The sequence below is a fragment of the Lolium perenne genome, chromosome 4, assembly GCF_019359855.2.
Source record: "Lolium perenne isolate Kyuss_39 chromosome 4, Kyuss_2.0, whole genome shotgun sequence".
Classification (NCBI taxonomy): Eukaryota; Viridiplantae; Streptophyta; class Magnoliopsida; order Poales; family Poaceae; genus Lolium; species Lolium perenne.
In genome coordinates this window covers 109,355,270-109,369,786 of record NC_067247.2, presented here as the reverse complement: position 1 = coordinate 109,369,786, position 14,517 = coordinate 109,355,270, and the positions used below count along the sequence as shown (strand labels likewise).

At 47.3% G+C, this 14,517-nt stretch overlaps 1 protein-coding gene across 2 annotated transcripts; it reads right to left on the bottom strand.

The window, feature by feature from the left end:
- Window positions 1–4,584: 4,584 nt before the first annotated feature.
- LOC127293631 (probable E3 ubiquitin-protein ligase BAH1-like 1) lies at window positions 4,585–14,189 on the bottom strand. 2 transcript variants are annotated; one of them, XM_051323274.2, is made up of 7 exons: window positions 13,956–14,189; window positions 7,662–7,877; window positions 6,808–7,052; window positions 6,476–6,739; window positions 5,554–5,691; window positions 5,235–5,293; window positions 4,585–5,137 (listed from the first exon to the last, which is right to left on the bottom strand). In XM_051323274.2, exons 2-7 carry the CDS (start codon window positions 7,870–7,872, stop codon window positions 5,032–5,034), a joined length of 1,023 nt encoding a protein of 340 aa, XP_051179234.1. In that variant the 5' UTR covers window positions 7,873–7,877; window positions 13,956–14,189; the 3' UTR covers window positions 4,585–5,031. The 2 variants fall into 2 exon arrangements, with proteins under 2 accessions (XP_051179234.1, XP_051179232.1); XM_051323272.2 differs by lacking the exon at window positions 13,956–14,189 and adding an exon at window positions 9,640–9,926.
- Between the last annotated feature and the right edge of the window lie 328 nt (window positions 14,190–14,517).

The window sequence follows — 14,517 nt, the reverse complement described above, 5'->3', positions numbered from 1 at the left end:
GGGGGTGTTCCGAGTGGTAAGAAAAGCACCGGCGCCACCTCCCCTATCATCCGGCCCAAGATCGCCAGCGCCGACGACACCCTTAAGGAAACGGCGGTCGCCGCCCCCACTACCCTGAAGGAACCGGCGGTCGCCGCCGCCACCCGGAAGGAACCGACGATCGCCGTCACCACCAGACGCCACAAATGGTTGTTGGGAGCGCTACCGCAACGACCGTCTACTAGATGCACGGTACGCCAAGCGGCGGCATCGCAACCGCCACCACCTAAGGTCCAGGACATGGCGCCACTTGATGGCAACGATGTAGATGATGATGATGACATCGATGCCTACATCAACACTGGCGCCTGCAACCAAGATATGTACATGCCTCCTATGGATGAACAAGCCTTCCGCACACACGGCGATCAACTTAGTCGTCCCCCTACAGTCACGAAGCAGCGCCTGGTCTTCACGGGTCTTTCTCAAGACACTCCTCCGGAGGCTGGCAATCCAGCTCAAGTCAAGCCTGCTACCGTTTTCAGCCCTAACACGCTGCGTAAGACGATCATCGGGGAGCCACCCAAATCAACCCCAGCAACCTCAGAAGCACCACCAGCACCCGAAGCACCACCATCAGCACCACAAGCACCCCCAGTAGGTCAGGTGAAGAAGGGAAGGAAGAGAGGAGCCAAGAAGGGCGCATCTTCGAGCTAGCCTGCTCCTAAGAGGATCCGGGCCGACGACATGGTACCACCTACACCGGATGGCTTGCCCCGGTGTCATGAAGCTGGTAAACCTATACTGCCTCCGGACATGGAACACCTCGCAAGTGGACAAATGCTCCCTTTGCAGCACTCTATTCATTATCAAGAGAGCGTCCTTCTTAAAGAAAAGGATCCAAATTACCCGGTGTTCTCGGTCAAGGTGCCGTCCGACCAGAACTTCATCAATGAAGACCCCGCGGATATCTTCTTCATAGCGTTCGAGGACGTCTTCAATCTATTTCACTCGAAACGGCTCGACTATAACTTTGTCCGCCTATACGCGATCAATCTTCAGATGAAGATCAACAGAGAGAGACCCCGCCACATCGCGGTAGCGGATCCCTACTACATGCGCGATAGCCTGCTCCAGGATGGCTCAAGGACACGGACCAAGGCGGTGCGGTACCTCCAGAACTTCATGCTCATGCACAAAGAGAGCAACACCATTCTTCTGCCTGTCTTTCCCGAGTAAGTACACATCCGCTCACGGCCGTCGTAACTTATGCTTTCTTATATATTTCTTCCATTGCCGATCATTTCCAACATTCCATTTCAATTGCATGTGTTGAGCAGGGACAAATACAGCACACTCATCATCCTAGATCCAAAGTGGTCACTAGCCCAGTATTTTGACTCGTCGAGTACGACGACGAAGAAAGACTACAAGAGAATAAGGGGTGTTCTCGATGAGGCTATCCTTGGCTACTCCAAAAATGGAGGCACCTTCGACAAGAATGGGCAATATATCAGGCCGGACACTAAAAAGATCGGGTTCAAGCACGTGATCAACTTCCCTTGTATCAAGCAGCCAGCTGGCAGCATTAAGGAGGCCTTCTATGTCCTCCATCACCTTAAAGGGTTTGTCGAGGATGCAGAGATGATGTCTCTGCCACCTAGTAAGCGAGACCCCATTAAAATGTCGGGGGAAATCAGTGATGATGATCTTAGAGAAGACTTCCATCGCATCCAAGTAAAGCTCTCGGAAATTATCTTACAAGATGTATCCAACGGATCGGGGCTCTTACACGCAGCCAGAGCGTTGCCTAAGAGGGATGTCGAAGAACGCCTACATAGGCAGGGTGATGGAAGGACGTGGACGACGAAGGACTTGTACAAGCCGTTCCCGAAGCCGCTCAAGAAGACGTCTCGTTGACCGAGGCCGGTGTGCCTAGCATTACTTTGAATCGATGGACAATTTGTACCGTGTTGTAAACTAAACTTGCTTAATTTGCTCGAAACGGTGGTCGTCGTTGTTGGACTTCAATTACTATTGTAGTCGTTATCGTTGAACCATATTACTTATGTGATACCGATGCTATATTTCTTTTAGGTTTATTATTATTTCCTTGCTTTAATTCTTGTGAATATGTATGCATGTGAACCCTCTAACTCTTTCCATTGCGTTATATACTAATATGCCTTGTGTCCATAGAGATGACGTACTACGTCGTGTTCGAGGGGCGGGTTCCAGGAGTGTACGAGGAGTGGGAGGAGTGCAAGAAACAGGTGCACAAGTTCAGCGGCAACTGCTACAAAGGGTACCCGACTAGACACGAGGCGGTTGCCAAGTGGAGGGCGCACCAAGCGAACAAGAGCAAGATGAAGACCTTCCTTGTGCTCTCGCTCTTGCTCACCATCGTCGCGGCGGTACTCTATTTCATCCTAGTGTAGGCGGCGGCCGGTGTCACTTCGTTTGTATCTAGAGATGATGAGAACTTTCTTAATTTGCATGGATTATGAGTTGTATGGAGCTATATGTATAACTCGATCGGGCTCTAAGTAATGTGATGATGATGTGATGATTATATATGTCCATATTATATCTGTCTATATTATATCAGTATATAACCTGTATACGGTGTATAAAACCAGTATAAAACCTGTATAATACACCAGAGAGCACAAAATCGAGTATACCTGTAGATTGTTCTGTGGCGCACCAAAACATAATTCTGTGGCGCACCTATTTCTGTGGCGCAGCGACACCACATGCGCCACAGAACTACTTATTTCTATGGCGCACCGGACACAGTGCGCCACAGAAACCTTAATTTTGTGGCGCACTGCCAGATGCGCCACATAAACCTTATTTTTGTGGCGACGTTTCTGTGGCGCACCTCCCGTGCGCCACAGAAGCCTATTTTCGTGCGCCACTGATGAGGCTTTTCCTACTAGTGTCCTTGTTGTAGGCGTTCCAATGATCCTTCAGTTGCTTCGAGGTCCGATTACGGGCAGGATCCGAGGTAGAGTTGAAGGTTGCAGCTATCTGACCCCAAAAACTAGGGCCGGTCTTGCAATTACCGGCGACAGAGTCCTTGGAGTGAAAAAGCCAAGCATGAACCTACCCCGAAATAGATATTGTTAGTGAAAAATCCGAGCAAGAACCAACCCCGAAATATGTTATGGGTAAGTAAAGTACCAGTTTTTCCTCGTCCGCAGTTGTCCAGTCAAGCCTCTTTGAACACGTTGGACGCGTTGGTAGGATTGTTTCCGCGGCATCGGACTCGAAGCTTGGAGCACTGGCTTCAGGAGGTGGTGGGGGGTACGGACCATATGGCGCTTATGGATACAGAGGTGGAGCGTATGAACCGTACGAAGGTGGTGGGTAAGGAGGTACAGTCCCACTCCCTCTACCTGTAGGTGGAGCATGTGGAGGTGGTGGGGGGTATGGATACGGAGGCGGAGGGTATGAACCATATGGCGCCGGAGGTGGAGCGTATGGCCCATATGGCCCCGGAGGTGGTGTGCCGGAGGAGTATAAAACTCGGGGAAGCGGCGAAGAACCGACATTGGAGCGACGATGTGTCGGAGAGACATCATCTAGGGTGGCTGGTGACCCGTCGGGCTGCAAGAGATCCGTGAACGAGGTCATATCTGGAGTCCAACCAGACATGGTGGAGAAGATTTGAGAGAGTGAAGGAGATGAATGAGATGAAATGGGTGTGGAGTGAGTGAAACCATATGGGGGGTATTTATAGGGGTGGGGATGAAATTTTGGGGTTTTTGGCTTTTTTTCGAATTTTTTGAGCCAGCAACGGCTACCCCAACGGCTAGCTGACGTGGACGAATCAGATCGCGCCACATCAGCTAGCCGTTACCCCCTCCCTCTCGCCCCCGCTCTCGCCCTGACCCGCCAGCGCGCCGCCTCGCTCTCGCCCCCTCTCGCCCCCCTCTTGGCGCCAGCGCGGGCGGCAGCCGGGCGGTAGCGGGCGCTACCGCCGGGCGGTGGATCCACCGCCCCGCGCTGTCGTCTCGCCCCCCTCTCGCCTCCCTATCGCCTCCCGGCGGGCGGTACCGGCCGCCCTCCCGCCCGCGTTGGCACCAGCCTAAGACGGTAATACCGTTTGAGAAAGCGGTAGTACCAGTTGTGCGGTACTTTGTCTTCTCCATTGTTGCTGAGCTTCTCTCTCCATCCAACCAATCAAGCACATACTTTAAGGAGTGGAGGAGGAGGTCCCGATCTACATTTTCACCAAGAAAGAAATTCGTCAATCTCACCTAGTCCTTTGTGGATCTTGTAACCTAAGGCTCCTTTCTGGGATCTCTTGAGATGAGCCCCTATGAAAACTAGCTTGATGTTGTACTAGTCCCATAGGTTGTTGGAAGCCTCCGGCTATTGTCGAGCTTGCCCCAACCTTGTAGGAACCGGTTAATGATTCTTATTCGTGTAGTACCTGATAGTATATTAAACAATGACAACATGTAGCCAGTCTAGCACCTAATGTTCAGTAGTTCCACGTATTCCAACACGATTGCACGAACCGTGCAATCTATAACAGGGGCTAGTCCCTGTTGTTCTAGTTTTTTTAAGGCTGTTATGTAAACAAACATGTGGAACTGGCTGAAATGGTATGTGATGAATATCAAACAATCAATACTGAAGCAAGTAGCAAGATGCTCGAATGTGAAGTTGCACAGGATTCCATTTGTTCACTAAAAGAACTTATCTCTACAAAGAAAAATAGCACAATAGTAGACAGATGAGAAAAATAAGCTACACTGGAAGTACATCATTCCAAACAAGTACAACGGAAGCGAACAAAGGAATTGGTCGATCCTGTTTCTATCCAGATCTGAGGAGGTTGACAAGGATTGCTTCATCGCCATCTCCCCTCAGTTATGTTAATAACTGCCACCTTTGGGTCGGTGGTGCTGAGTAGCAGTCAATGAATCAAATTTCCAATTTTCTTAGAGGACTCTTCACGCCTCATATTCAGCGGCTGGATAATTTATTGGCAATCACCAATTTGAGCAAATGAAGTGGCTGCGGTTGCATGCCCAATATTCAGATACCCATCGACAACATCGCTTGTGACTCCCAGTATTCTTTGGACTCCTTCACCATCTCCGTCCGCTCTTCACGCATCCTGCACCTCCAGTAATCCTTACACCTGATAAATCCATAGATGCAAATTCAGAGTTAGAGAAAGGTGGTTTCTTTTCTAGAATTCTTGTTGCGTAATAGGGATCTAAGAGAAGTCTTGGTACCTTGTTTTGATGAGCAGGTCAAGTTCGTTCATATGCACGGCATGGGCAAAGACACCAACCTGCAGGTCATCAGATTCAAACCATTACCATGTTAGTTGAAGCAATGCTCCATTCTTATCAATAGTTGCATTTGTTTAGCAGCAAGTTCAAGTGTACCACCAACTATCAAACTAAAAAAGCTAAGAAATTATGGCTGCCGTTGGAAAACGAAGGTGGTATGGAAGAAACTATATGGCCATGGAAAAGAAGCAGGTAATCGACGGAAACAAGCAGACAGGGCCACAATGATACATAAAAGAATATAGGATTGCTCACATACCGCTCGGCATACAGGACACTTGGCCTCCGGAGGTGCAGTCTTAACGCCCTGGAAGATGTACACAGATGCAGCACCACATGCACAGCCTTTGCAGAAGAGGTGACCGCAGCTGAGTGCATACGGGTTGAACAATGTGTCCTGTGCAAATGGCCAAACCATAAGTCAAAAATGCTTCAAATAAACATGTACTACCTCCGTTTGGTTTTACTTAACATAGGCCTAGGTACAAATTCATGCAAGCGCAGCTCACTCCCCGCGTCGATAAAACAGAGGTAATACTGTATTGTAGAAAAATACTTATATAATATTGTCATCCTGCGACTCTGCAGTTCACAATATTTGGGGTCTCCATGAAGAACCCACAAAAATTTAGCATTTGCCACATTCCGTTGCGTAAATTGATTTCTAACCCGAACAGTTAAAAAATGATTAAAAAAATTAACTCGAATTTTGCAATCAACCTGTGTATAAATCCATGGTAATTTTTTTAATGTGCTTTAAAGCTCATTTTGCAATTTTTTTTACTTTGATATAATAGAAGTACTATCAATTATATAGCATGCTGCTCACGCCGATGCTTGGGTTCAGATGAGTAGCACTAACTGGATACAATAGCCATGCCAAATCCTATTTTCTACTCCCTCCGCTCCATACTAGTTGTCACTGATTTAGTACAAAGTTAATCAGCGAGAACTAATATGAAACAAAGAGAGTACAATTTATGGTGGCCAGTGGCTAGACAAAAACTAGCAATACATTCTACCAACGACATTAGAAGAAAGAATATGTACTGCTGGTACAAGCAATTGCTCAAACAAATACATGCTATTGCAACATAGTAGGTTAGCTATTGCAAATTTCATTACATAGGAACAAGATAATCAAAAGAGTAAGATAGGGAAACTTCAGAAAAACATCTTACCAAGCAAATTGGACAAGTTAGGTTGTACTCATACTTAATGGTTTCAGAGATGGCCATAGTCATTACTGGTTGTGTTCCTGCCAAGTCACAGGAAAAATTCTTGAAGAATCCATTCTTGAAGAACCCTACAGGTTCATCAACATCCAAACTATCACAGTTCAGATGGAAGGCACCCAGCTCAATAAGCCAAGGTGACTGCAACAGTTCAATATGCTCAGTTTGCATCTTGCTCTTGAAATCTCTACCACTCACAGAACCATGTATCTGCAAAATGCGCATATTAGCATGAAGATCTTAAAATGTAAAGGGCAGTTCGGAGATAAAGAACTTACCTTGTCATATTTCTTGAGAATTTTGCGGATAGCAATAGCATTCATGGTCACATAATTTATTAGCATTCGGCCTTCTTGAACCATGACTTGTTGATCATCTATGAAGCACTGCCGTACACGCCATATATACCTTTGTAGCCCTGAAGGAACATGAAGATGTAGAAGACGCTGTACTCTAGAGCTGAAACAGCCAGCTATGTCTGAAGCCTCCTTGTTGAGTTCTGTAAAGAACATTTGATCACACACTGAAAAAGAAATATTACAAGTCAGGATATCAACAGTAGAAGCAGTATTTCAGTGCAATATCAAGGAAATTAATGAAAACAAATTATTTTAGTCAAGATAACTAGTCCTGGCTATACAACAAAATCCCCAGTATTGAGATCCATAATACTTCACAGCTATACCAAATATTTTTGCCTTCCCCTCCAAAACCTATAAAATTTGAAAAACAGAGAACCGGGCATTCTACAAACTGAAATCAGATTTTTTTTTTAAATCTTTCACAGAAATTCAGAAAGGATGAATGGGTAGAAAATCAGAGCACAAGATTGTATAAATGGAAATTAGACACTTCTAATATTTGATAAAATTTCTCGGGTGCTTCTTATTTGCTGGTTATAACAGACAGTAAGCTCAACATTATCATTACTAGAGATAGAAAGTAAACAACATTTTACTAATTCTCTAAGTACGTTGTCAAATCACATCTGGGAAAAAACGAGATATAGAACACGAAAGGGAAAATGGGATCACTTCTATTGCCATATCACAGACATTCAGACAAGAAAGATGAAAGCACAGTACAAACAATGATGCATAGTCTGCCTATTTGCACTAGAGGCTGGACATACATGTGCACGAATTGCATTCGCAAATGTCTGAAGATGCGTCAGTCCCGTCAAGTAGCTGGTCACCATTGGTAACATCTTCTTGCAGTGAGCGGTCAACTCGACATCGCTTTAATACTTTCTTGAGGCGTTTGTACTCTACATGGGAGCACTTCGCTAGATACTTGTCCTGCTCCACCCTTAGGTACTCCTCGTAAATTGAACCAAACTTCATCTTGGCTGCAATGCAAGCTGGATATTAGCTAGATCCATGCGTTCTTCAGGAGGTTAAAAATAAAAATACACTGTACCACATCTACAGCTGCAATATCATCTTGTAACCAAAGAAAGGATGTTCCAGTTTTACAGTTTAACAATGCAGTAAACATTTCGTTGAATACTTTGACTTCCAAGTCTAATTATCCCAACACGTACTGAAACCACAAGAGAAAACCAGCTTCACATATTAACATGGACTTGCACTCTCTTAAGGAATAATATCATACTGAAGAAAGCTTGCCTGATTTAGCAGTCATATTGCAATGGCTTAAAACAGTAACCTAAGAAAGCTAAGAGAGTGGTGAAATTATGTAGTGTAAAGTGTAAAAATTGTATTCTTAAAAAATAACATATGCACCTCCACCAATAAATCTTTTTCCAAAACACGATTTAATATTGATATCTCAGAAAGGTAAAACCATTAACCTTTATATATTATTATTGGTAATGAACAAAACTTTGGCATGTATATGGCGTGGCGACCTGGCTACGATCAAACCCCCTGACCCTAGTGTATGGTCCTCTCTATGTTCCCACGTCGTCAGGCTTGCAAGCTAGCTAAGTCATCTCACATACTCCCCAAACCAGCCCCACGAATCAGGGAACATTCCAGTTAATACGTGTGTATTTGCAGTGCAGTATTCACTATCACAGCATTGTTACGTACTGGTCATGCTGCTGCAAACAATCGAGCTTTCAGTTGCAGATTGAGTTTTTCATGCCTACCTTTTGACATTATAAAAACTCTGCTGATGGTATGGCCATTTGCCACTGGAATCAGGGAAGGCGACACATGCTAGAAGAGAAAGGTTAAGCGGGCAACTGTTCACAAATTACACTCGCCCATGAACTTCCTCAGAATACATTCGACTTGTCATATCGTGACGTGGTCAGATATTTGGGTTCAGACTTTTCCTAGACGACATATCAACAGAATATCGTGATGTGATCAGGTATGTGGGTGGGTTCAGACTTTTCTGTTGCAGAAGACATATGAATAGTATTTCGTACGAAGATGACAGATCGATCGTTCACCAGGTAAATCTGGTTATAATCCTAAACAATACGACGAGCGCTGACTTTGAATCTAAAAAATAGTACAGTAGTATTAGGAAAATACGAAAGCAGCTAGATTACAAAACATCCCTGTCTTTTCTTCTGAAGGGACGTGTATACCCGTTCCTCTCCAAGAATTGAATACTTTACTGGGCTAAGTGGATAAGGAGCCAAGGCATTTGACTTTCTCAGAGGTTGGGTGGCTTAACGAGCAAGCAAACAAGGGTCCAGTGACAATTTTCTCTGGCAACAAAATTAACGGAGTTGAAACAGGACAGGAAACTGAGGAGGAGGAACAGGAAAGATGTAGAACGTAGGAGAGGACAAATGTGACATGGGCGAAGCGAATCTATTCCTGCGAGAATCGAACAAACGAGGATGGATTAAACCCATGGAACTGCGCACTTCCGGACAGAGGACCATTGGGCGGTGTTTTGTGTACGGAGAGATGCTAGATTCGCGAAAGAAAAAAAAATCTGAAACTTTACTGAACTCTTCTCGGCTGTTCGTGAAGGGAAGAAGCAGCGGGTTCGCGGTCACCTCCCCCGCGCCGCAATGCAAAATCCTAGATCAGTATGTGAAGAGCGATCGAGGACGCCGAAATGGGCAGATACGCAAAGAAAATTTTGAAGCCAGCGGCGGGGCGGTGGTGGGGGGAAAGCAGTACCTGCATGCGTGGGCGCGATCGGCGTCCCGAGGCGGCGGCCGCCGCCCGCGAGGAGGAGGAAGGTAGAGGTGGAGGAGACGCCGCTGAGCAGAGCCCTCCCGGTTGCAGGGACGAAGATCGGGAGGAGACGCGGAGGATCGGGGTTGGGTGGGCAGTCACGCCGCTTTTAATGGCGGGCGGCGGCGGCGGCGGCGGCGGCAAAGGCAGAGTCAGGTGCAGACGCGATCGGGGATTGGCGCTTCGTCTCGGCTCGGGCTTCCGCACGAAGCAAAACTTTGCTCTGTTCGATGGACTCCCGCTGTCGGTTCCGCCCGCGTTGAGATCATTGTTGGTTAATGAAGGGCCCCCACCGCGGGTTTTCCGTTTCGCCCAGCTCGACGGGCCCACGGCCCAGAGTCACATAGGCTCGCGCGGCCGCTCGCTTTCGGGAGATTCACTCGGATGTCCGCTGCTTCGCGTTTGCGTTTATGTTACGTTGCTTACTTGGCTTGGCTTTCGTGTCTATCCACGCCAAACACAGGCTTAAGATTAAGTTCAATAGCCAGACGGTCGTTGGCTAAGCAAGATTTCATGTCAGCTACCAGTACTATACTCCGTAGTTAGCTAAACAAATGTTGTATATCACAACATGACTCATATTTCACTTTTGTATAGGAGCACGTGTTATAGTTGATATTTTGCATTAGAGCCTACTTAACATTTTTTTTCCTTTCTTCAACTAAGCAATATTTAATATTTAAATCTGTATAGCATGATGGCTAGATTTTATTATACTTGCTTGCCCTAAGTAAGAATATCTCCAAACGGGCAACATATTCGAGTATTCGGTGTGCAAGTCTCTCAACGAGTTGTCGCGAACAAAGATTGTGGCCAAATACGGCGACCTATTATCGGCCTGCACCTGAGCCTACTTTGGGTCCACATGGACAGGAGACAGCAGTCAGCGTGCCCTCGTAGTCCAACTATCCACCTCCCTGGGCCTTAATATCGGCAACGCAACAACCCCTCGCGATCCTACTAAATGGGATAGCGGCCTCGTCGCCCCCACGTGCAAATTGTATCCCCGCTCTCTTACTCTCAATCCCACTGCGACCGCTGACACCAATAAGCCCTAGCCAGCCATAACACCAAAGCGGACGACCACAAGGATGATTCCTCCTCCACGTTTGGACACCTTTGTGTGCCTACCGGCGGCGCATCTTGTTTAACCCCCTCCCCACCGCCACCGGGCTCGGTAGGGCGGTAGCACGTGAACGTTGATACAGTGACTACACACATGTTCTTGGAGGTAGGCAGGCTGGTGCCATAGTCGTACATGCACTTATCTGGCATCTGGACCCTACTAGGGACCTAGTGCCAATCCCACCTGTCTTAGCTTCCGGCCGCTCCCTCGCGAGGGAGAACCACATATGTCGCAACCACCTACTGTTGGACCCACACGTCGACCCATGGCACGCCGCCAACTCCCCGCACTAGCACAATTTGGTTAGACACGAAGCATAATCGAAGCAGGAGGCTGTACTGCAGGCCTTGGCGAGGGCCGAGAGGGAGGTCACACTAGAAGCGGTACAGGAGGCAGCGGCGAGGGCCTCTATGGCTGCACCAACTAGCGTGTGCCCCCCCACCCCGACTCTAGTCGGCCAACCCACCGGGATCCATGGTTCTCCCCTCAGGATCTTGGTTGCCTTGGCCCTCGCTTGCGTCCCCCCTCCCACCGACATACCCACCAACGATAATTGCCCACCAGCGTTGTTGATGAGCGATGACGACAGCTACTAGGCCACGGGGGGCGAGCAAACCCTAGATTATCTATTGTTTCAATTTTATAAAAAAATTGTTTTGCATTAATATGTGTCTATTTCCTCTCTGTATGATTACTTTTTATCTTCACGAGAAAAATTTAAGAATTGGGGAGCTTGCTGGGTTTTCTCGTGATCCAAACGGGAACATGCATGCACGACAACTCAAGCGGATCAAATCAGACACAGTTTTGTGTTCGATTTGGGTGGCTGGCAAGGAGATGTCCTAATTAATTCCAGCGTACGGTAGTGGAGGCTTAGGAAAAATGGCTTCTTTTGCGACTGAGAAAATTATGTACTCTAGCTAAGCTATCTAGCCCGTAGGCAGAACACTCTGGGCGGGTTGATGGCGCCCAGCTGCGGCGGTTGGTCATCATCGGTGGCAAACAAAATTATGATTAGCGCAGCGTGAAGTGGATGGACGGGTGGAATGACTTCTCTCTCACACCCACGCATGGGCATGGCGAGAGGTGGGCGGAGCACTCGTGCCGGTATGTGCGAAATTTTTTGTTAAATTTTTTTAACAATTAAAAATATGTTTTTTGGGTGGAGGGAGCATATACACCCAAGCGCCGAATTGAATTTCCGGATACATACTCTATAGGCTGAGTGGAAGATGTCTTATTCTGAAAGAAAGCATGTCACATGTGGGGACAGGGTGTTTGCATATGCACCCTTTGACTGAAATACATTTTAAATATATTTTAAAAAGTTAAATAAATAAATAAAATCTCGTATATATCTTGATATGTTACCTGCTCATAAAGTTGTTTCAACAAATACCGACATGTTTTGTGCAGATATTTTTTTGTCCTTTTACACAGGTCATAAAAATATCAATTTTATGGAGTAAAAACTTTACGCACAGAGTGTTCTAAAAATGAGCGCTGACCCTAAATCTAAAAATGCATAATAAACTGAGCGCTGAATCTGGTTATAATAATCCTAAACAATAAAATGAGCGCTGACCCTAAATCTAAAAATGCATAATAGAATTAGTAGTAGGAAAGTTCCAAGGCAGCTAGCGCTGTCTGTTTCTGAAGGAACGTGCATGTACACCCGTTCCTCCAAGAGTGGAATACTTCATCATGGTAACTGGATAAGGAGCCAAGGCATTTGACTTTCTCATCAGAGGCTGAGTAGCTTAGCCAGCAATGAAAGAAGAAAACCTTGACGATCTTTTAGTTTGTTCTTTTTATATCCTTGGCACTGAAACGAAACTATTTGCTTGAAACACGACGGGAAACTTTAACGGAAGAGGAATAGGATGATAAAACATTAGCAGGACAGGACAATGTGACATGGACCAAGCGAATCTATTCCTTGGAGAATCGAACAAACGAGGGTTAAGAGCATGGAGCTGCGATTCCTCGTAGCCAAGGGGAGACAGAAGAGCGTGGACATTGTTTTGCGTACGGAAGGAAATCTTATGCGACCTGGGTCGTATCAACCCGTTGCTGGACCAAGTCGTCGGTTTGACACGTAGCAGAACGGATCTCACAGCATCTGACCACTTAATCACCTTTTTTTTTTTGCTTTCACCACTTAATCACCTATTCGTTCAGCTCTAGTACTAATCGAATCCCTAAATCCAGATTCAGTTCCCTTCTCCAGCATCCTCTCGACGCAGCCGCGATTCCTGCGCTTGCTATATTGCGGATCCGCCGATGCTCGCTGCTCTCCCTCAACGTCCACCGGCAAGCTCCTCCGCGCCCGGCGACAGCACGGACGCTGCAAGTGCCACAAAAAAAACCTTCTCTGTCCCCTGCGGCGTAGCTCCTTCACGTCGCCGTCCCCGGCGACACTACCGGCGCTCAAGTTCGGGGCTCAAGTTAGCCACGACCAACTAACACCAAACACGGTGGTGCCACCGTTGCTCCAGTTGTCATGGCCAACCTCCTTCACGACACAGTTCACTGTGAAGTTTAGGTATTTCTTTGATAATTGCTGCATGGTGATGAATTCAATCAAGAGAGGATTTAGAAAGAAGGGGATTGTACGTACATGTTGTAGATGTATACTGTACTCACGACGGATGGAGGAGCTGTTCGCAGAGAGTGCTCCAGGGGACCGGCTTCCAAGTCCATTCCATATGGTTGGTGTGCGATTAGGGAATTGATTAGTAGTGGAGCTGAAGGAATACGTGATTAAGTGGCCAGAAGCTTTGAGATTCGTTTCTGCTACGTGTCAAACGGATGACTTGGTCCAGCGATCGGATTGTGCGACCCAGGTCGTATAGGATTTCCTTCCTTTGCGTACGGTGAGATGCTGGATTCGGGAAAGGAAAACCTGAAACCTTAAGAAAAACGCTCGTCGACTGCTCCCAATCACTGTCGCCGTGATGCAGTGGACGAATCGCGAAATCCCGGACCAGTCCTTCCTAAACATTGGCGATCGAAGAAAGACGACGACGACGAAATGATGAACCCGCAACGCAGACACGCAGAAGAAAAAAAAACGCAAGCAGCCATGGAGTGGACGAAGGGGGTGAGGCGGTGGAGGAAGATGATTCAGTACCTGCATGCGTGGGCGCCAGGGGCAGGATCGGTCGACGTGCGAAGGTGCGCGGCGGCCGCCCGCGAGGAGTAGGAGGGAGCAGTGGAGGATCGGGGTAGGAGGAGAAGGCACGCCGCTTTTAATGGCGGGCGGGCGGCGGCGGCGGCCACGCGGCGAATACGCTCGGGGAAGGGCGCCTCTAGTCTGCTAGGCTTGGTGCGGCTCGGACTTCCTTCCTTCCGGACGAAACCAAACTTTGCTCCCGTTCTGTGGTGGACTCCCTCCCGCTGTCGGTTCCGCGTCCTAGAGATTACTTTCGCCGTGATAAAGGGCCCCGGACCGCGGGTTTTCTGTTGCACCCAGCTCGACGGGGCCTACGGCCCAGGGTCAGGGATATGGGTACACTTTTTCTATGTGTCTGTGTTGTCTCGTATGGGCAGAAAAAAGTTCAAGACAAGCTCGAATCGGCCGTTTTTAGCAAGTTAACCTCTTTTCACGTCAGTTGGGAAAATATGTCACCAAGCTGGTGCGAGGGCGAGAAGGTGGAAGCTCACCCACGTTCGCCTATTTACACCGCTCCGTT